This window comes from Girardinichthys multiradiatus, chromosome 19 (assembly GCF_021462225.1).
Source record: "Girardinichthys multiradiatus isolate DD_20200921_A chromosome 19, DD_fGirMul_XY1, whole genome shotgun sequence".
NCBI classification, from domain to species: domain Eukaryota; kingdom Metazoa; phylum Chordata; class Actinopteri; order Cyprinodontiformes; family Goodeidae; genus Girardinichthys; species Girardinichthys multiradiatus.
Genome location: NC_061811.1, coordinates 37,130,421 through 37,157,794, shown reverse-complemented (window position 1 = coordinate 37,157,794; position 27,374 = coordinate 37,130,421). Strand labels below are relative to the sequence as shown.

General features: G+C 40.8%; 1 protein-coding gene across 1 annotated transcript in view; it reads left to right on the top strand.

The window, feature by feature from the left end:
- The window catches only part of LOC124885089 (potassium voltage-gated channel subfamily H member 5-like), a 375,126-nt gene that overhangs the window by 300,015 nt on the left and 47,737 nt on the right, over positions 1–27,374 (top strand). Inside the window, exon 11 of the mRNA XM_047393285.1 lies at positions 101–293. Within this exon, the coding sequence (XP_047249241.1) occupies positions 101–293 (193 nt within the window). The remainder of the gene's footprint in view (positions 1–100; positions 294–27,374) is intronic.

Genomic DNA, 27,374 nt, shown 5'->3' with positions numbered 1-27,374 from the left:
TTGAGTTTATTCTGGAACTCAGATGCAGATCAAATGAAAATGTCTTGATCCAAATGTTCCCCAGTCTCTAAGTTGAATTCTCTCCCTCCATCTCATTCAGGTGTTCAACGAACATCCAGCTTTCAGGTTAGCCAGTGATGGCTGCCTGCGCTCTCTGGCTGTGGAGTTTCAGACCATCCATTGTGCACCTGGAGACCTGATCTACCATGCCGGTGAGAGCGTTGACACCCTTTGCTTCGTGGTGTCAGGGTCACTTGAAGTCATCCAGGACGACGAGGTGATTGCCATCCTTGGTATGTAGTCCAATCATGGATTGAGAAAACCATTGACACAAAATGATTGGATATGTTATTATAATTAAGAAGCTTGATTAAAAGGAGCCCACAAACGGTTTGGTGTTTCGAAGTGTAATTGGATTTAACTTCCATGACTCAAAGTAGTAAATATGTACTCTTTGATAGGCTTTGATAAACCATCTCTTACAAAGAACAACATAAACTAAGACTTGCCTCCTATGTGTGAATTTCTATTTATCCTTACAGGTCCTTCTCAAAATATTAGCATATTGTGATAAAGTTCATTATTTTCCATGTCATGATGAAAATTTAACATTCATAAATTTTAGATTCATTGCACACTAACTGAAATATTTCAGGTCTTTTTTGTCTTATTACGGATGATTTTGGCATACAGCTCATGAAAACCCAAAATTCCTATCTCACAAAATTAGCATATCATTAAAAGGGTCTCTAAACGAGCTATGAACCTAATCATCTGAATCAACAAGTTAACTCTAAAAACCTGCAAAAGATTCCTGAGGCCTTTAAAACTCCCAGCCTGGTTCATCACTCAAAACCCCAATCATGGGTAAGACTGCCGACCTGACTGCTGTCCAGAAGGCCACTATTGACACCCTCAAGCAAGAGGGTAAGACACAGAAAGAAATTTCTGAACGAATAGGCTGTTCCCAGAGTGCTGTATCAAGGCACCTCAGTGGGAAGTCTGTGGGAAGGAAAAAGTGTGGCAGAAAACGCTGCACAACGAGAAGAGGTGACCGGACCCTGAGGAAGATTGTGGAGAAGGGCCGATTCCAGACCTTGGGGGACCTGCGGAAGCAGTGGACTGAGTCTGGAGTAGAAACATCCAGAGCCACCGTGCACAGGCGTGTGCAGGAGATGGGCTACAGGTGCCACATTCCCCAGGTCAAGCCACTTTTGAACCAGAAACAGCAGCAGAAGCGCCTGACCTAGGCTACAGAGAAGCAGCACTGGACTGTTGCTCAGTGGTCCAAAGTACTTTTTTCGGATGAAAGCAAATTCTGCATGTCATTCTGAAATCAAGGTGCCAGAGTCTGGAGGAAGACTGGGGAGAAGGAAATGCCAAAATGCCAGAAGTCCAGTGTCAAGTACCCACAGTCAGTGATGGTCTGGGGTGCCGTGTCAGCTGCTGGTGTTGGTCCACTGTGTTTTATCAAGGGCAGGGTCAATGCAGCTAGCTATCGGGAGATTTTGGAGCACTTCATGCTTCCATCTGCTGAAAAGCTTTATGGAGATGAAGATTTCATTTTTCAGCAAGACCTGGCACCTGCTCACAGTGCCAAAACCACTGGTAAATGGTTTACTGACCATGGTATCACTGTGTTCAATTGGCCTGCCAACTCTCCTGACCTGAACCCCATAGAGAATCTGTGGGATATTGTGAAGAGAACGTTGAGAGACTCAAGACCCAACACTCTGGATGAGCTAAAGGCCGCTATCGAAGCATCCTGGGCCTCCATCAGACCTCAGCAGTGCCACAGGCTGATTGCCTCCATGCCACGCTGCATTGAAGCAGTCATTTCTGCCAAAGGATTCCCGACCAAGTATTGAGTGCATAACTGTACATGATTATTTGAAGGTTGACGTTTTTTGTATTAAAAACACTTTTCTTTTATTGGTCGGATGAAATTTGCTAATTTTGTGAGATAGGAATTTTGGGTTTTCATGAGCTGTATGCCAAAATCATCCATATTAAGACAATAAAAGACCTGAAATATTTCAGTTAGTGTGCAATGAATCTAAATTATATGAATGTTAAATTTTCATCATGACATTATGGAAAATAATGAACTTTATCACAATATGCTAATATTTTGAGAAGGACCTGTATTATTGAATTCTAAGTTCACTGTTTATGTTTATAGCATGCAAATCTTTATCAAGCCATTGTCACACAGCAGCACACCAAACCCCAGCTACTGCAGTAAAAACAGATGATTGCACAGAATGTTAAGACTGTAGTTCTGTATTAGAGGTCATTTTTTAACAATTCTGTTTTAGTCTTGGCTTCAAAACCTAACTCTCCTCATTTGACCTTTAGGATCTTCTTGCTGAAAGCTATCATTTTATATTAGAGGTTAGCACACTGAAACAGCAGTCTCAGTGTGTAATACATAGAGAATGTATAATATAACATGATATATATGTGACATGATTCACAGCTTTTGTGTTTGGATGCAACAATGTCTTTGGAATGAGTGCGAACCAATAAAACCGTATCGTCTGCATACATGATACATTCAACTTCAGGGTGCAAAACAGAGGGCAAATCATTGATATAAAGACTAAATAAAAGGGGAGGGGGCTATAATTCATCCCTGAGAACCACCTGTTGACAATTGGAGTGACTCAGATTTTTAGTTGTTAACTGAAAAACACTGAGAACAATTAAATAGGATTCAATCAATTTTAACACAGTAACGGAGAAATTAAAATGTCAAAGCTTAGCAGCAAGCTTGGAAGAACGGAATGATTTATCATATCGAATGCTTTCCTAAGGTCCAAAAATGCTGCTCCTACAACTCCACCCAAATCTAGAGAATGCTTTGGCCTTAAGCCAAACTTTATAGGGTGGAGAGGGGAGCTGTTATCTAAATGATGGACAATTTGCTCAGCAACCCATTTTTCTGCAATTTTTGAAGTGGTAGGAAAAATTCTTATTGGTCAGTAATTGTTTAAAGAAGTTGAATCACCAGATATGAATACTGGAGTAACTACAGCAGACTTCCAAGCATCTGGGAAGTGCCAGTTGAAACAGAAAGGTTTATAAGGAAGGAAACAGAGCTAGAAAGAACTGAACCCAGGTCTATGCTGGGTTCAGGTATGTGTCCATTCCAAAGACATCTTTAGTTCATCATCCTTAGTTTATAATATTTAGAACTTTTGTCTCAGTAATGTCTTCTATTGAAAAAGACTGGGTATTCTATGTCTTGTTTTGTGAAATGTTTGGAAATGTCATTCACAGAATTATTTAAATGGCGATTTAAAGCCTCTGCTGTTACATTTTGCTCAGTTAGGATTTAACCATTTAAGTGGATTTATAAATTATTTGTATTTTTTTGGTATTCCCTGGTCAATGTTTGAATGTGGTTCCAAATTATTTTGGCATTTCATACCATTCTGCTAGACATGCTCAGATTGGACTTTCTAGAACTGTTCTGAAGTAGTTGTCAATAATATACAATTCTTTGTCAATATAGAATGCAGTTCATCCGAATGCAATAACCTAAACTACGGTGCTCCACAAAGCTCAAGTTTAGGGCCCATTCTTCTTAATCTTTATATGCTGCCATTGGGTGGTGTCATCAGGAGGCATGGCATCAAAGTTCATAGCCACACTGATAGCACAGGTCTGTAGTGTTGTGTCTCCTGATGACCCCAGACTTTTGAACTGTATTTTAGATATTAGGTCATGGATGACAGAGAATTTCCTTTAGCTAAATCAAGACAAAATTGAAGTTTTAGATATTAAAACACTCAAAATATACACTCAAAGGGAAGCTAACAGCTTAACACTGGCAATAAATCCTTTAAATCAGGTCTAAAACCTCTGCATCATATTTGATTAAAAAGTAAGTTTAATAAACCACAATAAAAATGTTTGCACAGCAAAGGGAATAAAAAACGAATAAAAAAACAGATAAAAAATGGTCAAGGTGAGTAAAAGAGCCTATATGCTGTGGAAAATATGGGGAATGACATTGGATGCAGGTGTGTGGCAATCAGGAGATATCTAAAACAGCTGAAAGAAAGCGGGGAGATGAGTGGGAGGATTATAATGAACATGGGAGCTAAATTGAGAAAATGCAAATTTACCAAGAACGCAAGAATGGACTATGAATCTAATAACCAAAATAATTATCTAAAATGGCATTAACTAGAGAACATAAAACAAAATGATGAGATGAAAACAGAAAACACAAAACAAAACACAGTACAGGAGGGTGACCTGGAGGTCGTCCCAAGAAGGCACAAAGTATGGGAGGGGGACCTGACGGTCGCTCCGACAAGGCACAAAGGTCTGGAGGCTTGCGGCAGTGGAGATGAAGCCAAGGAGGCTGATGCAGGAGGAGGAGGCACTAGAAGTCTGGAGGACAACCAGGGAACTGGGAGAACCCATTGAGAACATTGGCAGGAAGCTGGCTTGGACACTTGCAGAACCCACGGAGAACATAGTCTGGAGCCTGGCCAGGAGGCATGAAGGACCCATGGAGAACCTTGTCTGGAGGTCAACCAGCACACTTGGAGAACCCACGGAAAACCTTGTCTGGAAACTAACCAGAAGATTAGGACTCACAAAGGGGCTTTGAAGGCTGGAACCTCTGAAGGAGCTCTGGAGACTAGAGCTCACAGAGGAGGTCTGGAGACTGGTCCACTGGACGCAGGAATCCACAGTGGAATTCAGAAGGGCGGAGCTGGGACTGCTGGAACCCTGGAGAATAGCAGTGGAACCACTGAAGCCCTTTGAGGAACCTTTTAGAATGGCAGAGGAACCGCTGAAACCATTGACGGAGCTCTGGAGAACGGTGTGGAAGCCGGAAGATCCCTCGATGGAGCTCGGGGTCAGAAACACAAGGCATATTCACATGGACACCCTTAATGAAGAACTTGGGAACAGGAACAAAATAATTATTTAAAATGGCAATAACTAGAGAACATAAAACAAAATGATGCGATGAAAACGGAAACCACAAAATAAAAAACAAAACACAAGGGTTAAGGCGGGCGACCTAGAGGTTGTCTTCAGGAGGCACAGAGCTCACAGTTAAATATTATCCATCAGAAAGAAAAAAAAACTGAATTTAGAAGTGGCAGTAAATGCGGCCACAAACTGGATGGGAACATAGCACAAATCTTAAGCAGCATCTGAAGGTTCACCACACTGATATCCTTTCAAAAGCATATCAGTGTGGTGAACATTGATATACAATAAGTCCTGCTAACATGCCATACACATACAATGTTACTCTACAACTGGCTTGTGGGAAGTTACATTGACCCATGTTTGAGTGACTGTCTGAAACATGGAGGGAAATGTAGCATTTCACCTGTTGCTGTTCCCCATAGGTCTAAATGAACAGCACACTTGGCATCTGTAACGTTAGCAGCATATTTAGCCACATTTATATTCAGTGACAATAAGGCCACCTCTTTGTTTGTTTGTGCTTTGTCAGCACGTTGGGATATATTAAACAGTTAAGAGTGTGTGCTTGGTTTTAGAGTAATAAACTATCAAAATGCATTTTTGCTTTGCGATAGTTTAGGCCATTCTGTTTTCTTGTTTTCTTAGCATGGTAGTATTTTGTAAGAATGATGTGATGAAACACATAATGAAGTGCATAATATATATATATATATATATATATATATATATATATATATATATATATATATTATGCACATGTTTGTCTTGGTATGTTTTTTTAAGATACGAATTGTTTTGTATTCACCTTTAGATATTTACAGGATGATTACCTAGAGAGTACACAATTTGTTTTACTAAAGCTGACTAAAATATTTTTGAGTTGAATAAGATGTAACTAAAACTAATGAGCATTTTTTTCCAAAAGACTAAGACTTAAACTAATATGACTGCCAAAAACATTGGTTTGAAGGCATTTGCCTGCCTTCCTGCCATTTACATCACAGTTATCTCCTAATTTGTTTTGGTCATCATATTAAATTCCAATGAAATACACTTAAGCTGGTGGTTGTATCATGACAAAATGCACACTGCTCAAGACACCGCATGATATGATTGCAGCACAAACCACAACTGGGATAGTGCAGGAAAATGCAAGGACGTTGGCTATCTGGCATCACCAGATTAAACAGAATGTAGATAAATCTTTGTACATGGACAATATTTTTTTATGAATTGGCTTGCAGCATAAGGAGTTCCGAGTAATAGCTTGCTGACCATGTTGGCATTTTAAGCAGATCAATTTCTTTTGTTGAGAGAGAATTAGCTTCATTAACTGTGCAATTTATTGCTCATGCACTGAACATAATGAGTACAAATGATTAATCTTATCAGTTTATGTCCTCAGCTGGACAAAATATAAAACAGGAACCATGTGTCTTTAGTTGGACCAATATTTCTCAATCCTACAAACATGAGCACCACAGCTATTAGAAATGAAGCATCATCTGCTAACACCAGTGAAACCCCCTAATCCTGTAAGGACCATTAATGCTGTTGTGAATATCATCGTCACCAAACTGCAGCAATACAAGTGTCTGTCCACTTAAACCATTCAGTATAATGACCTGGCAGTGGCTACAGCAGCATCAGCTGACTGAAATGCCTCTTACTTGTCTGGCTTGCTGTACTGCAAGATAAAGTAATATGAGGTCACACATCCACCCACAGACAATTTCTTTTTCTGCTGATAGGGGAGGCAGGTTACAACAGCATTCAGCATCATCAACACATTCATCATGATGTTAACTATAACTCAGTGCTTGGGTAGACAAGAACATCCCCAGAGTAATTCTTTCACATTATGGTTTCATTTAAAGGCAGTAGCACACACTGCGGAGAGGTGGAGCTGTTTTTTTTTTTTTTTATCTTCATATTGAGCAAACTGATGCACAGTGACAGCAAACCTTGTATGGATGAACTGCTTGCCAATGCATAGTTAATAGTGTATTTCAAATTGTGCACAAGTCAGTCAAATTAGCACGTTTCGTGATATAAAATGACATTACAATAAAACAGTTCAAAATGTTTTCTTTTAATTAGTGTGGGGAATAAAACTCTTTGTTTTGGTTTTTTGAGTTGCAGAGATGGTTGATTCAGAATCAGTTTACAAATGTCAAAATGTGACTATCCTAATGCAAATTTATTACCTATTTTTGAAAAATGTAGAGCAGAATTTGGAAGCAGGTAAGTGCATCTATGGGCAGAAACTGAATTTGAATAGCTCAGACTTAATCTTTTTTTTCATAACCTGAAATATATTGATTTGAAAATGAATTTTACTAAATTGAAACTGAATTTAATGGTTTGGGACCTTCAGGAAAGCTAAAGAGTAATCGAACACATATTCATCAATTTATGATGTTTATATTCTGTTTGGGTCATATTTTTCAATCTGTTAAGTTTTCTCTATTCTCTATTACAATTTTTGAACTGTTACATTGCAGTATTTGCTGCTAAACAGCTAAACAAGGCCATGGACTTCCGTCTACTAATGTCGCATATCCACCGTTTTTATTTCTTACTGCGATTTTGTAGTCCAAACTCAAGTATGCCAAAGCTGCAAGTGGATAAGTGGATAAGTCTAAATGTTCGGTTGTTGGGTGTATTAAACCACACAATTCTTTACAACATCCCCCAGAATCAGAACCTCTTCAAAGTGCCTGGTTAAATTTTATTTTTCATGTTCTGACATGAATGAGGAAATTGCTCTTCGTCTGCTTGAAGCACTTCAAAGACGAGTCCCTTCAGCCACCTCCGCCAGTATCAAGGAGGATTTGCTGAAAGAGTTCATTGGATTAAGGGGTCATTTCCTTCTGTGTATGGAAACGACGATTTATTGGCATAATTAATTTTGTCTTGTTTCTGCACCAATAGAAAATTGTATCTCTGCTATCAAACTTCAAAAATGGACAGATTGGTTAAAGTGGAGCGCTCTTTGACCTGGAAGGGGGTGGGGTGTGAAGTACCTCAATAGCATTTAAAGAGACCCCACCAAAATGAGTTGCTCTCAATGCACTTCAGAACAGGGGTGAAAGAGGAGCCTGTGGAGCTACAATAACACGGAATTCAGACCAAAGCATTGCCGTTTCACTTTATATTGATCACAACTGAATGATTTAAGTTTGAAAAGGAAGGATTTAAAAGCATGATATGTCCCCTTTAAGTCTGTAGTAAGGATCCCAGTTATGTAGCTAACTTTAGGTGTTAGTCTCATTCATCAGCATATTGCATTACTGGGTTGCCTCTGATATACTATCTCATTGTCAGGATGTGACATTTCGGACTTTGTTTTGTGGCTTTGTTTTTTAACTTTTGCTTAGATGTTTCCATTTTGGCTTTTGTATCATGTTTATTAGTTCTTTTCATCCCTCTACCGCCTCCTAGTGTGTGTTGTTTTCTTCCTCTCGCTCTTAGTTCCTTTCGTGGTTGCTTTCATATTACTTTGTGGGGTATTATTATTATTATTATTATTGTTATTATTATTATAGTTCTTTGTGTTCCTTGGATTCTCATTTAGTATCTCTGTGTTCATTTATGGTTAGGTATTTGTTCTCTTTCCAGGTCTTCCTTAGCTTTAGTTATTGTTTATGTTTGGGTTGTTTACTTTTGTAAATCGGATTCTCCTTATGGGCTCTTTGTTTGTTCTTAGGTTGTTGTTGTTGGTGTTCCTATGTTCCCCTCTAGTTTCTCTGTTTACTTTAGTTTATGGTTATTCTAGTTTTCCTTATGCTTCATTTGGTTAATTATCTTGCTTATAGTTTTGCTTGGTCTGTTTTTTCTGTTTATTGTTTATTAGTCTTTTCACCCATGCTCAGTCTTTGTATTTGTTTCACCTGTTCCTTCTGCCTCCCTGCCTCCTTGTCACACCTGTTCCCTGTTTCTTTGATTACCTGCCCTTTGTTATCCCTCAGTATATTAGTTGGTTTTGTGTCTTTGTGTGTTGCTGGTTCCTCTTCGTCACAACCCCGTTCCCTACCATGCCTATACTTTGTTTATGCTTCGCTTTGGAAAACCATGCTACGTTTTGGCCATGAGAACCTGCAGTGCTTATGTAAGTTTTTGATCTTGTCTCTGGTTCGTTCCTGCAATGTTTTTGTTACGTTTTTTGAAAATAAACCAAATAATTACTGAGATGCTGCTACCAAGCTCTTGTCTGCACTTTGGTCCAACCCAAAGGGCCAGCAAGGCCTTCACTGCTGGCAAACTTGTTAAAGCTCATATACTTTGCTTTGGTGGATTTAATAAACTTTGTAGACTAATCCCTTAAAGGCCTTTCATTTTTAGGTTTTGGCAGTATCCAAGCGATCTTAAAGCTGGCAGTTTAACACTCTTAATAATGCAAATTTATTGATCATAATGATGGTATTAAAGGTGGATTAATTTGGGTAGGACTCTGCAGGACCTCACTGAAGGCCCAGGGGTAAAATGCATGGCCCACCACTGGTTTTCTCCCAGAAAAGAAAGCACATGGGTGAAGAAGGTCATCAGAAGCAGATATCTGCAAAAGAAAGGCACATACTCTAGTGTGAGATGCATCAACCTCTAGAATAATAGTTTTTTGGGTCTGGTTGAGTATAAATGGGGGCCTCTGAGAACTTGGGTGTAGAGAATACTTGTGTTAACTACTGAGATCTGAGAAATTGTTTCTTGGGGTAAGTGAAGGTGGTAAGTGGGCCACAGTTTGACAAATTATTTCTTCTTTATAAAGTAACAATAGAGTATGTCATCAAGGTGTACAAAAACAAACACATAATGGAAGAAACTGCTGTATTTCACTCATCCACTTCCATGAACCTGACCAAGTACAGTAGTATGCATTCTGTAAATGTATTTTGGTGAAAATAGTTAGAGCATGAACAGGTTCCAAAGCAGAGGAAGGGGATATTAGTTTTTAATGGTGATCTCGTTAAGTCCACGTTAGTTGATGCAGGATCTGAGGGATCTGTCAAACAGAGAGAAAATTCTAAATAGAAAAATTCCAAATTCAAACAGAGAGGTGAAGAGAGTAAGACTGTGTCTACCTCCTTTGAGGTAGGCATAATATCTTTAAAAAGAACACATAAAAAAACATTTGAACTACTAACACTGGACTTAAAAACTGTCAAACACTGACTTAAGATCAGAAATGAATAGAGAGAGATGTACAGTATATGTGTGTACCCTTGATGCATAAATTTAGAGAGAGAGTTACAAGCATCACCTGTGAGTCCTTTTTCTCTATTATTTTGTCAATTTGTAGCAGTGCAGCATTTTTGTCTTTGAGGTTTCTGTGTAGTGTTAGACTGTGTGATTAACTTCGCCATCTTTCTTCCTGCCTTTCCCTCAGCCATTTCAGCTAACTTGTCTGTGTCTATTTGAAGTGACTCAGTAAAACTGCAGAGTATGCAGTGCTGGTTTCAGAGGTCCTCCAACTCATCCTCTGCTGCTTACCTCTTTAATTTTTTTGTTGCACTGTCCTTTTTTCGTTCATGCTCATTTTTCATAAACCGAAAACTGTTTTATTCACAGAGAGTTCTCCTCGTTTGTATTGGTTGGAGCTTACATACCTCCTCAAGGCTTTACATCAGATGCTAAAAAACAACTCTCTTAGCTGATCGCAGACATGGAGAAAAAACATCCAGACTCTCATCATTGTTTTGGGGGATTTCAACAGTGCAAACCTCTCTAATGAACTTCCCAAATACAGACAGCACATTAAGTGTCCCACCAGGGATGAAAACACTCTGGCCTACTGCTACTCAACTTTAAAATATGCGAATCATGCTGTCACTAGGGCTGCTTTGGGACTTTCTGACCACGCTCTGATCCATATCATCCCAACGTACAGGCAGAAATTAAGAGCTTCCAAACCTGTGGTCCGGGCTGTTAAGAAGTTTTGGAACAATTAGAAGATCCTTTGCTGCCAAGAGGGTGTCATTTGAGGCTGCACTGCGTTTTTGTACTTTCTTATTTTCTGCTGCATCCACGTTCATTTGAAGCATGGGCCAAACTGATATTGCGCTCTCTGTTGATGGAACATTTTCGACCCATCTATGACCGTAGAAAGGAAAGGGAAAGCAAGAGGACCCAGTGAGGTATGTGAAGTCCTCTCTTTGGGCAGGAACACTACGGAATAGAAAATACATCCATCGCAGGATTTTTCAAGCTGCCATACTGTGAAGCCTGCCTTTGTTGCATTGTGGAGGTGTGAAGTCCACAGCTCCTAACACTAATGACTTGAGCACCTCTATGTAGCTCAGCATGCTCCTTTTTGAAGATCCACCAGCTTAACATTTACATATGGGCCATCCATTCCAACTGACAGACAGTACCTCATTTTTAGTTGTGCAACACATTCCAGTGAATTTTCACACTCAGAAAAAAAGGTATAACAATTAATTGTTGAAATAAATTGCATTTAGTATACAGACAGTAACTAGTAGAACCACTTTGTGGTCAGAGCTCAGTCTCCCCCCATATTATATTAGTTCAAGATCCACATGCTAAGATGGTGCCGTTGACATGTCTGACCCAACAGGCATGCTTCATTCAGGCAAAAATGAGTGGAATCTCTTGTATTAAAGCTGCTGCACATGTACAACTTTTAACGTGAGTCTATGGTCAAAGAGTTCTGGTATTACAAATAATTGTAAGAAAATATACTTACACTGATGTGATCCAACAGGTAATCGGCCCTCGCATGTCCCAGGAATTCAGAAGCCAAAATACCTTGACACTCAACCATCATCCAAATAATGAACATGTATTGCCATCTGCTTTATTTTTTTTTTTATTTAGTAAAATTTTCATCGAACACGAGGACAAATTGTCCAGCTTTGTTAACACTGCCAACTAGCTTCTTCTTAAAGTATAGTGCTAAACCAAAAACTTGATAATGTAGCTCCTCGTCCTTGCAACCTCACTCAATTAGGAAACATGCTCTGGAAAAACTCTCCTATCCCCTTATTAGAGTTGTCGTGTGTAGTATTTAGTTGCCGTTTTGTTGAACGTTGAAGTGGGGCATAGAGTTCTAGGTCTACTCACAGCGCAAGCCACTGCCGGCCGTAGGTTTAGTGCTGGCAGTGGCTTGGGGGAGACTGGTAGAGGTTTACTGTGATCTACCAAACCCACTAGCTCAACATGCTCACTATGTTGTCTGTGGATTCTTGATCGGTGACTACTGGATTCCATATGGGACCTCACGGCATTTACTCCCATCCCGGTGACATCTATTGTCTTTTTAAAGACATGACAAGAGCCTTCTCGGCTGTAACCAATTACTGGACTTAGCCAGTCTGAATCTGCCGTCCTCTAACCAGATGTCCAAAAGCTTAAATTTCCCCATGATAATAATATGGCCGAAAGATTATCCAGTTAGAGCATATAAAGTCTATGTTTAGATAATAGACTGAGGTGCGAATATTTTACTGTGAACAGACACTGACTGATGTCATGTCATTGAGATCGCGGTCCTACTCGCACATTAAATTTATAAAATATAGGCTAGATAAATTCAGGTTTTTTTAGGAGATAGGCCTGTACTTAACACAAATGGGGAAAAAAGTCATAGTTGGGTAGTCGGATGACATTTATTACTTTTTAAAAACTTTTTAATGGCTTTTATTTTTGGTAATTTAATGTACTACTTTTTTATATCTTTTACAACATTGCAGAGTCCCTGTAGATCTATAGCACAGCCATATGGTCTTTGTAGTGACAGGAAAACTCCACCTTTGAAGAAGACTGACAGATAGAAGGAATGGCTGACCATTAAACAAGTAGAGATACAATAAACACTCAAAGATTCAACTCTATTTTCCTGCCAGGGCAGATGAGGGTTGTGTAATGAAGTCATGAATAACTAAGCACAATGGGAGTTTGTAAAGGGGTAAATACAAAGGACAAAAACTCACAATGGTTACCTGAAATGAATATTTTGATCAGCTCGGTTTTGTAAGTTATGGTGGGAAGGGGACTTCTGTTCAATGCACTGACTTAAATGATGGATAACAGTTTGACAGTAGGAATGTTGAGCTGTTTAACCAGATTGAAAGTCATCAGACTTTGTTCACAATCTGAATCAACCAAGACATGCTTTAAGAGGGAGTTGGGGTGAGCACATAGTTTAAGGACCCTCCACCAATACCTCTGTATCTCCTGGTTGATGTTCCATTTTAGAAAAACTGGACTGCAGGCAATGAAGTGGCAGTTTTTTCCACAGTATAAGCACTCCTTGGAGTTGAAACGGCTTTGCTCAGGGGTCAGACATCATCAGTTCCACAGAGTTGTTGCTGCACATCCAAAGATTTGGGTTCATCTCTAATAACAAGTGAATCTTTTAGTTTTCTGTTAACAGCATTAAAGAATGCTCCTTTGAAAGCCAAAGAATCCCATCTGGAAAATGCAGCAAGGGTGTGGAAGTCTATTGCGAAGTCTGCAACAGAAATGTCAGTTCACCAAATCAATCACTTTATTTTTTATGTTTCAATATACATTGAAACCTAAAAGTCTTTCACCAAAAGACTGAATTCCTCATGAGTTCTGCTGCTTGGAATATGTTAGAATGCTGCCTTGAGATCTCGGCGAACACACGCGCACACACACACACACACACAGTGACACACACACACACAGTGACACAGCCTTTGCAGCATATATTGAGAGGAGATTATGTCTATTGTGCCTGGTGTCCACAGTTTATGGACAGTGGGGACTGCTTTTCATCACATCCTGTTTGAATCAGTTTTCAAAACAAAAATGCTGAGCTGACTGTTGTGGCAGGTTTGATCCAACTTTGACGACTCATTAGTGCAGCTGTTACTTTATTGTGTCTGCTCCTGTCAGAGCTCTCCCCACAGCGTCTTCAGGAAAAACTGCTATAGAGCTATCATTCTATTCTGTGTGTAAACTATGAACTGTGATGTGAATCTAAAATGTCTTTGCCTTCAGGTGAGTTTAAAGTCAAGTTCAGTTGAACAGAATTGAGCTCAAATAGCACTAAAACAGCTATTTTTGGATTTTTGTTTTTATTGAAAAAAGGTTTTAAAGAATCTGCATTCAGTATAGGACGTTCTAGTTCTACTTTGGCAAGTCAAAGGTTACATTCAAACTACAGGTCTTGATGCTCAATTCAGATGTTTTACTGAAATCCAATAGTTTGTTTGGTGTGGTTCAAACTACAAATTAATTCCGCCATCAGACTTCAGTCTGAACAGTTCATGACCCCAAGCCAACCTGCTTGCACAGAAGCAGAATGTAGAGATCACACAGCGGCCCACTGTTTACAGAAGTAATAATGGATTTCGGTGTCTCTGTTTTATTATTAAGTTGTTGAGCAAGGGGAGCCGACAATATTATGACCGCATCATAGCAAGATCAAGAAAGGTAAGGAAAAAAAGTGAGCGCAACTATTACAAATTACCTTTTGTGAAGCAGTGACTGCTACTTCTGTAGAGAGGTCTGAGTGGATGTTTAGTCAGCGCCAGAACAATGACGTAAAACATGAACATTCTGACTGCGAACGCTTTGAAAATTATTGGATACGTATGCAATTTAGTACCACATATAAAAGTGGCACAATTTGGATTTTTTTGGAGGTGAAAAGAATTGGGCTGTCCTAATTGCCATAAAAAAGATAAGACCACAATAATATCCAAGCTGGTTCAGAGATTATATTGTTTTGAACTCAAGAATCTGGAATGCTATAAAAATTGCAGAACGTTTTTTATTTTTCAAAATCTGATTCTGAACAGTTTGTAATTTTTAAATAAAAATATATAGAAACTATGTATTTAATAAGACTTTCTGAATTAGATTTTTTCTTTCATCATAAGGATAAAAACCATGGTGTTGCCATTTGCAGAATATATCACTGATTCATCTCCAATGTGGGATTAGCATGGGGAATGTATGCTGGCACTTGATAAATCAAGTGTCCAGGTGGCTCCAATTGGTTCATGACCAATGAGAGAAAGCAGACCAATTTACATGGAGATTGCTACAGGCTGAACATGCCACAGTGAGCTTTTGGATTCAAAAATAGAAAGGAAAGAAAAAATTTGCAAAGCACTTTACTTCATGTTTGATATCAACAATAAAAGATTCGTATGAAACTGTGATACATTCAGTGTTTCTTTGCCATCACTTCTGATTAATTATACCTGGAACAAATTTTTTTAGAAGCAAATGTGTTCATTGTAAAAAATAAAATATGTCCCTATAAATTACAGAGTTTTATGCATGTTGTAGAAATCGAAAAGTTTTTTTTTTCCCCCAGGAGCTTTTTTTGTATTTAAATCCTTCACAAAGGTAGCCGTCATCTTTTACGTGTGATTTTACTTATTATCCCATTTTTGTTTTTTTACAAGTGGGTCCAGCAAAGCCTGTCTGCTATCATGTGGCTTAGCACTAGTACTTGCACTAGCAGGCCTGCACAGCAAATTTGAAATCGCAAATTTAACACCCTCAGAGTGAAAATGAACACTTTCCCAGGGTTTATATGGGAACCACTGGCAAAGTGTTAAATTAACACTTTTTATTTAGTTAACATTATTAACACTAGGCAGTGTTGCTTAACAAACTCTTACAGTGTTCAATATTAACACTACAGGATGACTTAAAATTATTAACACTGTGACAGTGTTGTTTAATAAACTCTTACAGTGTTAAATATTAACACAGCAGTGGATGACAAGAACACCAAGTTGGTGTTCAACATTCCCCTATTATACACTCATGGAGTTAACTGGTCAACACTGCACTAGTAATCATTTAACACTTAGTGGTGTTAAATATACACTTAAGTAGTGTATACTTATACTGACACAGGGACATGGTACACAGGGATTAACAATAATCACTCCTAAAAGTACTGTAATGAACAATATTTTATTAGCTCTGTAGTTTGCCCTATACAATGCAGCTGTCTGGCACAACATACAAAAATGAGTCTGAACCATAAGACTTTTGGATATCAAAGGGCTGAAAGTGTTTCAAATCTCCAGGTGCAACAAGTGAAACATTATGTACATTGTCAATGATACAAAAAGCATGAAAATGCTCTACAAATACAGTCTCCATTTCTGATACCAAAAAAAGACTTCATTTCTCAGAAAAATGCAAATAATCTTCATGAACACTGGCATATCATTGACAACATTAGTGCCAACAACAAGACCAGTGTGATATTCAACACCATTGTGTTTAACCCAAGTTGTCTTGTGTATGTCACTTGACATATCAATCTGAAAATGCTCTGAAATCAAATTACCATTTTCAACGTCAGTCAGTGTTTTTGATTTGACAGGCCCAGACTCAATACCTTTGGCAGACAATGATTCCCAATGATAGGCAACAGCTATTTGGTGTTTCTTTGCAAGGGACTTGGTTATGTTATTGAAGTTTTTTAAACTGGACTTAAAGAATTTATGTTTTGCCTCATACCTCATACTCCAAACATGTACTAAAGGACCAATTTGGCGTATACATTCAGGGTAATGGATCATGAAGTGGTGCTTTGGGATCAAATTATTTTGAGGATACAAATCGGTGAATAATCTATGGTGCTCTTCAATAAGATGTTTCAAAAATACAGTCATACCCTCTGTAATACATGGGGAAAACACAATGTTAACAATATGTAACAACAGTAACAACAAATGCCAGTGTGTATCAGCTTCTGGTACAACATCTTCAAATATTAGCGGCAGGTTACGAATAAGGCACAATGTTTGACTGGCATTTAGCCCAATACCATTGCTAGTGCAAAACATGTGTATATATGTTGGACGATTCTTTTTATCCATGAATCCATAGTTGAATGCATATACACGTTGGACGATGTTTTCATTAGAAATAAAATTCTGTTTCAAATATTCAAACAGCAACTTAATCTCGTACTGTGCTACTCCTTCTAAAATATTGTGCATTATATCAAACACAAAGTTATCAGATACATTGAAATATTTCAAGGATTTGAGTACACTATTACGTTTGATTCCAAAACAAGAATCTTCCCTTCGATTCTCGACAAGATAACTGTCTTTTATAGTCTTTTGACCCTAGTGGATTTGATGTTTCAAAATCATCATAATAAATTTGGATTTGCAATGCATTTTTAAATTTAGAATATAATGGGTGATTTTTTAAGCATTTTCCATCACAGAAATCTTGGTATGAGCTACGAAGAATAACAAAGCTGTTCATGTGACAACACACTTCTTCATTCTTGAAAATGAACTCTAAGGTTTTTAACAGGGGTACATAAATGAAAGTGTCATTTACTGGTACCTCCTCATATACTCCTGATACTTTGTTTCTCTTTGAATCATATCTAACTCCTAAGTTAATTTCTAGTGGTTCAACAACACCCCATTTCTCACTAAAATATTTTGTCCATTTAGAGTTTGTGTTTAAGTCACTGAATGGATTGAAAGTATTGCTGAAGATATCTTCCACTGCACTTCTACTGGGATTATCAGTAGGCACTGCACTTAACACTTGTTCTTTAAGATTTGCATGAACTTCACTAACATGCTCTTCCATGCTTTCAACAACATATAACACAACATAGTTGGCAACACCACTGCCCTGTAACTTTGCTATGATCACGGCGCAAATATCTTATGCCTGATCTTTTGACATATGAGATGTTGAAGGTTGACTTGTCACATCTAGATCCATGTCAGAGGCATCTTGTTGTGAGCTCTGTTCACTGAGGTCTGACTGATGTCTTTGCATATTTACATCATTGTTTGTTCCCATGTTAACAGTACTATGACAAATATTTAAATGCTTTCTAAAACCTGCAAAACTTTTAAACTGCAATGAACATCCATCTTGAGCACAAAGAACAACACATTTTATACCTGGATATAACCCATGAAAAAACTTAAGGTGCTGAATTAATGCACTAGGTGCATCATGCAAGGATCTGCAAATATGACACCTATACATAGTTCAAGAGCTCTTTGCCTTTATTCATGAATGTGGCTCTTTGACATTGGGTTTTCTTTGTTGTGCCAACACAAATAATGTGGACTAAAACGTTTCCACAACAACAAAGAGGTTATGCAAAAAAAGTGCATCATGCAATGATGTACATGTATACATTGTATAAGAACTTGGCTCTTAGCTCCTGTTCATAATCTTGGCCCTTAATTCCTTCACCTTTGGACTTTCTTTTGTCGTGTCAACATCCACACCATAGACTGTTGTCTGGAGGAATGTGTACATGTTGAGAGCAGCATCGTAACTTACACTGAAAACAAAGTGCACCTTAAAGAGTTCATCAACAGCTGCCAATGATTCCCTGGCAGGGGTTGAGCTTCTTGTGTATCACAATGTAGTACGTGTGATGGCCTGCTTGCAGGTTCCAGACGCAAGAAGATATGGCTGGTGATGTCCCTCCTGGTTATCAACGTGTTCGTCTAGGCTCCTACATGACTGTGGGGAAAATTATTAAGTAATGAGTTACACTGTAATATTGTGTTTTTGTCTGTGCCACATTTCCCAATTAAACTGCATACTGTGGCCTGATACATGCCTTGTGAAACACAACTAGATGGTCCATGGCCTGAGCTGCGCTGATCTTCTGAGTTTTCTTTTTAGTAGGCTGAGGTGGTAGGATATGCAGGAGTAGCAGGAAAGACGCCACTCTATAAGAAATTTTTTTAATCAGTTTTGGAGTTTTATTTCAATTGCAAGTTTCTTTCCTTTTTTAAACCTGAACATCCAGGCCATTTAACCAAAGGAAGGCATAGTTCAACTTATCTAACATGAGGTTGCTTGACTTAGATATTGAGAGTCAATGTATTAACTGCAGTAGATGGATGCTTGCACACCCCTTCTTTAGAGAAGCAGAGATGAGTACCAGCATGGAAGCAATGAACTGCTGTGGACAGGGTCAGCAGCAAAAAATATGCTGTGCTGGTACACCTCTCTGCTTCTCAAAGCTGGGGCTGCATCAATCTCCATCTACTGTGTCAATAAACACCTCATACAACCCCACATCAAATAATCCGAACTATCCTTTTAAGTACTACGTATGACACAATTCACTGAAATAATTTCATTTAGCCTTTAATAGAATACCTGGGCAATCATCATCATGCTGATTCCTGGCTGATCTCAGCAAACTTTGAAGCACTGGTGTGGTAGTCAGGCTCTCTGCTTCTCTGATCACCTTGCATTTATAGAATGTATGCAATTTCTCAAGACGTTTGGCAGATATTTCTGGTCCAAAGAGGAGATTGAAATCTTGATGTATCTGCAGCAACAGAGAAGTGAAAGAACAATTATTTACATTTCTAAGCAAAGCTTATAACTATGAATGGAAAATATGCCAATATTTACCAGCCCTTTCGTGTCCAGGAGTCTTGGAACCACTGAGAGTACAGTGTGTGATTCATCAGGATTGTGGATGAGGCACTGTCTATACTCAAAGGTCTCCTTCATTTTCTGCATGATGATTTTTCCATCACTCAAGTGGTTCATGAAAGATATGACCTCTTTACAACGTTCGTCATCCAACTGACCACCAATCTGAGGCACCTCTTTCTCCTGTCTTGGACCACCTCCTCTTGCTGTCTGCATTTTGGGTTCCTTGGACACAAGTTTTGTCTTTCTCTGAATTGTCTTGAGCCGCCATGCCAAAAATCCAGAGCCACTTTGGCTGTCATAAAAATGTTCCTTACAAAAGGACAGAGACACAAGTTAAACTTCATAATTAGCAACAGTGAAGCCATAACTTTGTGTTTTATTAGGCACCAGGGGCATGGTACAGTGTCAAGTGCATCCACACCTTATTATTTTGTAATGCAAAAATAAATGTTTTACTTATGTAATTAAGAAAAATGCAAAACTTACATATCCTTTCCTAGAGAGGGGATCTTTTAATGAAGGGAACAAGGTGACAATTCCCAATGCGTATTTCTCTTTGGTGATTCGCTGAGGGATTCTCCTGCAAAAAAAAGGGGGACATTTTTCCTAGTTTACATCTACAATTACTTCATAGGGCTGAAAGATAAGCACATTACTTTAGTAACGCGACTCATCTACTGCAAAGTTGAGCACATTACTGTCATTGCTATTTTTTCTCCAATCACTATCAATCAACAACTGATCTCTTTTCAAAGTTAGATACTGTACTGCTGATGGCAAACTATCATTAATTTAGCCCCAAAACATTTACCTGTCTAAAGTTTAATAATCATTGAGTATATGAAAAAAAACAATAAAAAGGAAAACAAAAGAACAGGAGGTTAAATAGCTGTGAAATGCCTAAACCTAACTTACCCTTCTGTCTCAACCATGTGTGCTGCAAGAATGTTAACCATCTGCCTTCTTCTACTGTCACATAGCATCCCAGTTTCTTCATACTCTTCAAGCACCGTTGTCCCTCCTGGTTTTGTCTGCAGGATCTGCTTTATCAACTAAACAGATTATAACAACACTTAATAAGGGAGTGAAATGGTACAATGTACATTTCCAAAAAGGCCAACAACATTAAAAAGGATGTAATTAAAATCAGATGAGTCACAATTAAACTTTAGATATGATTTAAATCAAACATCCGAGGATAAACTCACATATTTCGCTGAAGATCTCTGAAAGGCCTCGTCATCCACTTTCAATCGCTTAGATGGTCTTGATGTCTCACTGTCGCTGCTACTCATGGACACAGAGAGGAAACTCCCACTGAGTGAGGATTGTGGTGTGGATGGAGATGATTCTAGGTGGAAATGTATACATACTATCATCTTAAAAAAGATCCATATATTGCTTTCTAACTCAAATATAAACAATATTTGTTTAACTGATGCGTGGCTTAGCTAAAATATACCAACAATGATATATATACAGTGAATATCTCTGCTTTTGAAAGGACAGATTGTTGGGAAAAAGAGGCAGAGATATGATCTTTATTTTTGTTACAAAGTGGTTTATGGTGTGGACCCCAGAATGCAGACAGTCAGGCAGAAATAGCTTGGTGAGCAAAATGTTTAATAAAAAATAAAACTGACAGCATGCAGAAGGTAGCAGAAGCAAACATAAACATGGACAGGCATGACATGAGCTGACAGACAAGGACATGAACAGGATTGGCTTGGCTTTACATGGCATAACTGGGCAAACAGTATGTATCCGTGAGTAGACAGAACAGCAGAGTATATAAGAGCATGGCACAAGTGAAACTGATTGGGGTGAAACAGGTGAATCTGATTATGGGCTGACTGTGGCAGGAGTGGTAACCAAAAAATGAACAAGGTGAACTAAGATGCAAGGAAACAAACTGACCTAAGAAATATCTTCCAGAACATAAAATGCACCATAAACAGAACAAGTAAGAAACTAAACCTAAAGGAATCAACCAAAGCATCACCTGGAAAACAATAATCATTAGAGGAAAAACCCAAAACACAACAAACACATACAAATCATAACATATTTAAGAAATGTCCAAATTCTGAAAGATACAATAAAATTCCTATTCAAAAGTTGAGTAATTAATTATTTCAGCTCAGATTAAAAAAAGTATTTTACTCTACCTTTAAGTTGCCCAGCAGACAGCTGCCAGCTGTATGCAAATGCCACAGTTATATATACAGCTACCCGCAGAGTGTACCTGGGATATTTAAAATCACTTGGTCACGTTTAGCCGACAACGTTTGATTAAAATAAAAAAAATTCGAAAGAGTTAAAAGCTAATCTTAATTGATTTATTAGTAAGAGATTATGTACCTATGCAGGCGGCGCGGATGTTTATGCATGCCATGATTTTCTTACATATTTCCAACTTTATAACAGTTTGGGCTCAAGCATCATTATCTAAAACTAAATGTATCTCATCTCTGTATAATCAAACTCTAAAATCATGGATAAAAGGCCCATTAGTAGGCATCATGGCCAGATGTGTTACTTTAGTTACTTTAAATGTTTTTACTCGTACTCGTTGTCTTCTGCTTATCCGGGACCGGGTCGCAGCAGACTCAGCTGAGACACCCAGACGTCCCTCTCCCCAGACACTTCCTCCAGCTCCTCCAGGTGGAGCAAAAGGCGTTCCCAGGCCAGCCGAGAGACATAGTCCCTCCAGCGTTTCCTGGGCCGTCCCCTGGGCCTCCTCCCATTGGGAAGTGCCTGGAACACCTCCCGAAGAAGGCGTCCAGGAGGCATCTGGTATAGATGCCCGAGCCACCTCAACTGGCTCCTCTTGATGTGGAGGAGCAGCGGCTCTACTCCGAGCCCCTCTCGGATGGCCGAGCTCCTCACCCTATCTCTAAAGGAGTGCCCGGCCACCCTACGGAGGAAGCTCATTTCAGCCGCTTGTATCCGGGATCTCGTTCTTTCGGTCATGACCCAAATTCATGGCCAGAGGTGAGGGTAGGAACGTAGACCGACCGGTAAATTGAGAGCTTTGCTTTTCGGCTCAGCTCTCTCTTCACCACAACGGACCGGCACAGTGCCCCATTACTGCGGCAGCCGCACCGATCCGTCTGTCGATCTCATGCTCCATTTTTCCCCCACTCGTGAATAAGACCCCGAGATACTTAAACTCCTCCACTTGAGGCAGGAACTCCCCTCGAACCTGAAGAGGACAAGCCACCCTTTTCCGGTCGAGTACCATGGCCTCGGACTTGGAGGAGCTGATCTTCATCCCAGCCACTTTACACTCGGCTGGGAACCGCCCCAGCGCATGCTGTAGGTCTTGGCTAGAGGGGACAAGCAGGACCATGTCATCTGCGAAAAGAAGAGACGAAATCCACCGGTCCACAAACCAGACCCCCTCCGACCCTTGGCTGCGTCTAGAAATCCTGTCCATAAAAGTTATGAACAGGACCGGTGACAAAGGGCAGCCCTGCCAGAGTCCAACAGGTCCGACTTAGTGCCGGCAATGCGGACCAAACTCCTGCTCCGCTCGTACAAGGACCGGATGGCCCCTAATAAAGGGCCACCGATTCCCTACTCCTGGAGCACCCCCCACAGGGCATCACGAGGGACACAGTCGAATGCCTTCTCCAGGTCCACAAAACACATGTGAACTGGTTGGGCAAACTCCTATGAACCCTCAAGCACCCTGTAGAGGGTATAGAGCTGGTCCAGTGTTCCACGGCGGGGACGAAAACCACACTGCACCTCTTGAAGCCGAGGTTCGACTATCGGCCGGACTCTCCTCTCCAATACCCTGGCGTAGGCCTTACCAGGTAGGTTGAGGAGTGTGATCCCCCTGTAGTTGGAACACACCTTCTTATGAAGGGGGACCACCACCCAGTCTGCCAGTCCAGAGGCACTGTCCCCATCCGCCACGCAATGTTGAAGAGACCATGACAGCCCAACAACATCCAGAGACTTGAGGTACTCAGGGCGGATCTCATCCACCCCCGAAGCCTTGCCACCGCGGAGCTTTTTAACCACCTCGGTGACTTCAGGCTGGGTGATGAAAGAGTCCAGACCCGAGTCCGGAGCCTCCGTTTCCACCACGGAATGCGTGATGGCAGGATTGAGGAGATCCTCGAAGTACTCCTTCCACCGCCCGATAATGTCCTCAGTTGAGGTCAGCAACCTCCCACCCCCACTATAGACAGTGTTGGCGAAGCACTACTTCCCCCTCCTGAGGCGCCGGACGGTTTGCCAGAATCACTTCAAGGCCAACCGGTAGTCCTTCTCCATGGCCTCACCGAACTCCTCCCCAGGCCCGGGTTTTTGCCTCTGCCACAGTCCGGGCCGCAGCACGCTTGGCCTCACGGTACCTGTCAGCCGGCTCAGGAGTCCCACAAGCCAACCACAGCCGATAGGACTCCTTCTTCAGCTTGACAGCATCCCTTACTGCCGGTGTCCACCACCGGGTTCTGGGATTGCCACCGCGACAGGCACCGCAGACCTTACGGCCGCAGCTACGGGCAGCCGCATCGACAATAGATGCGGAGAACATGGTCCACTCAGACTCTATGTCTCCAACATCCCCCGGGATCTGGTCAGAGCTCTCCCGGAGATGGGAGTTGAATACATCCTTTGGCCGAGGGCTCCGCCAGGCGTTCCCAGCAGACCCTCACTATGCGCTTGGGCCTGCCAAGTCTGTCCGGCTTTCTCCTCCTTCAGCGGATCCAACTCACCACCAGGTGGTGATCAGAGGACAGCTCAGCCCCTCTCTTCACCCGAGTGTCCAAAACATGCGGCTGAAGGTCTGATGATATGACAACAAAGTCGATCATTGACCTCCTGCCTAGTGTGTCCTGGTGCCAAGTGCACTGATGGACACCCTTATGTTTGAACATGGTGTTCATTATGGACAATCCGTGACTAGCACAGAGGTCCAGTAACAAAACACCACTCGGATTCAGATCGGGGAGGCCATTCCTCCCGATCACGCCTCTCCAGGTATCACTGTCATTTCCCACGTGGGCGTTGAAGTCCACCAGCAGAATAATGGAGTCGCCGGTTAGGGCACTATCCAGCAGCCCCGACAGGGACACCAAGAAGGCCGGGTACTCCGCACTACCGCTCGGCCCGTAGGCCGAGACGACAGTCAGAGACGTATCCCCAACCCGAAGGCGCAGGGATACGACCCTCTCATCAACTGGGGTAAACCCCAACACGAGACGGCTGAGCTGGGGGGCAACAAGCAAACCCACACCAGCCCGCCGCCTCTCCCCGTGGGCCACTCCAGAGTAGAAGAGAGTCCAACCCCTCTCAAGGAGATGGGTTCCAGAGCCCACGCGGGAGGTCGATATCTCTCGACCTCCCGCACAAGCTCAGGCTCCTTCCCCCCAAGCTAGGTGACATTCCACGTCCCTAGAGCCAGCCTAAGCATCCGGGGATCGGGCCGCTGAGGTCTCCACCTTCGTCCGCCACCCAATGCTCTTTGCACCGGTCCCTCACGGTTCCCCTTGCATATGGTGGGACCACTGGGGGATGGCCTCACCTCTCTCGTTCGGGCTTGGTCCAGCTGGGTCCCGGGAGGAGCGACCCGGCCACCAGGCGTTCTCCAGCAAGTCCCGATCCCAGGCCAGGCTCCAGGGTGGGACCCCGGCTCCGCCGTACCGGGCGACGTCACGTGCCTCGATATTTTTGTCCTCATGAGGGATTCTTGAACAGCTCTTTGTCTGACCCTTCACCTAGAGCCTCTTTGCCATGGGAGACCCTACCAGGGGCATTTAGGCCCCAGACAACATAGCCTCTAGGATCATTTGAGCAGTCAAACCCCTCCACCACATTAAGGTGGCAGTTCAAGGAGGGGTAAATGTTTTTAAATACATTTTATTCTATAATATAATGTTTTAGCTATTTGACGATTGGAATATTGTATGACTATGCAAAAGTTCAACTAGAGATACAAATTAGCAATAGCTATAAACTCTCTGTATATCACATCAGTTGTATTCTATGTATTGTCTTTGTATTGCTGTCTTAAACTGTATCGTTGCTACAAATAGAAATACTATTCACCAAAACAATTGAATTAAATCTATGGAACTTAAGCTGTCTCATAGTTTTAATACATAGTCTTCACTCAGATGAGATTGTCTTCAATGCTGGAGGTCGTCTGTTCTCGCCATCATAGTTTTTAATTTTCACAAGTGACGTAGCTGGGCATAGCAACACCATTCAGCTCTGTAATTATGCAGCTATGGCCTTGGTGGGACTTTTGATACTTACCAGCAGGAAGCCTATCTTTTAGGCTTTGATTGAATTTCTCACAGTTTTAAGTTGTGTGTGTGTGGGATATGTAAATAAAGTTATCAGGGTTAACATGTAGAGTTAAAGGGAGGTTTAAAATTTTTGAAATGTAATTCCATTAAAACGTTTTAAGGAGGTGATAGCTTACCTACTGCAGATTAGTTTCTCTGGTGTCTTAATTTAGCATAAATCCAGTTGGTGTCTGGTGTTAAAGAGGGCAAACTTTTGTGTCCACCTCAAAAACATGATGTCACCACAAAGATAACATGCTGTGTCCAGATTCAGGGGCTTCATTCTATGAAGGCCACATTTGTAAGCTCATTACGTCACAGTGATGCGATGAAGGCTGTCCAAATTCGAAAGCTTCTCCAAATGTGGTTGAAAAATGTGTCCTCCTTTTCCCCAGATTTGAAGGTGGATGCTTTGTGGCCCACCGTGTCCCTTGATTCATTGCTAGTTGAAGTGGATTGCTCAAACGGAAGACGCAATAGCAGAGGAGAGGGAAAAGCTGTGAATAAAGTTGGATGTATTATGCTTTCTGTGAAACGGAATTAACGTTTACAGTGTTTTTAGGCGAGATTGTAGCTGAGTAATATCTGCTCGGTTTAAGATATTGCTTAATTGCGAATTAAAAGCACTCCGATGTGTTCGGACATGGGGTTATGGGTTAACCCGTAACCCTATGTCTAACCCTAACCTATTTTGCCAGCTGTCAGCTGAACAGGCGGTCAAGGCTCACCATACCCGGAGAGAACACTAGACTCCCAGCACATCGTTTTCAAACTCCCGCTGGCTTTTGCCCAAGCTAAACACAAATATAATTCAGTCAGATGATATCTACCAGTTAATTTCTGATTCACAGTCATATGAAAAGGTTTGGGCACCCCTGATAATTTTAATTATTTTTATTTTTATTGGGTGTGTGGCTCAGCTAATTCAGTTTGATATTTCAAATAACTGATGGACACAGTTATATTTCAGTAGTGAAATAAAGTTTCCTGGATTAACAGAAAATGTACATTATGCATGAAAACAAAATTTGACAGGTGCATACATTTGTTCACCCCACCAGAAAAATCACATCAATACTTAGTAGATGCATGTTTTGCTAAAATAACAGCCCCTATACGCTTCCTAGAGCTTCTAATTAGTGTCTGGATCCTGAATGAAGGTCTTTTTGACAATTCATCCTTACAAAACATCTCCAGTTTAGTTAGGTTTGATAGTCCTCGAGCATAAACAGCCCGCTTTAATTTATCCCACAAATGTTCAATGGTATTCAGGTCTGGGGACTGGGATGGCCAATGCCTGAGTAGATTTTGTGCAGTGTTTTGGGTTGTTGAAATATCCATCCCTGGCGCAACTTCAACTTTGTGACTGATTCTTGAACATTATTCTCAAGAATCTGTTGATATTGAGTTATTCATGCAACCCTGAACTTTAACAAGATTTCCAGTACCAGCATTGGCCCCACAGCCCCAAGCATAATGGAACCTCCACCAAATTTTACAGTGCGCGGCAAGCGTTTTATTTGGAATGCTGTGTTCTTTCGCCACCATGCATAACCCCCTTTGTTATGACCAAACAACTCAATTTTTGTTTCATCAGTCCACAGCACCTTATTCCAAAATGAAGCTGGATTGTCCAAATGTGCTTTTGTATAACTTAATCACTCTCCCGTATAGCTTCTTCTTATGCAA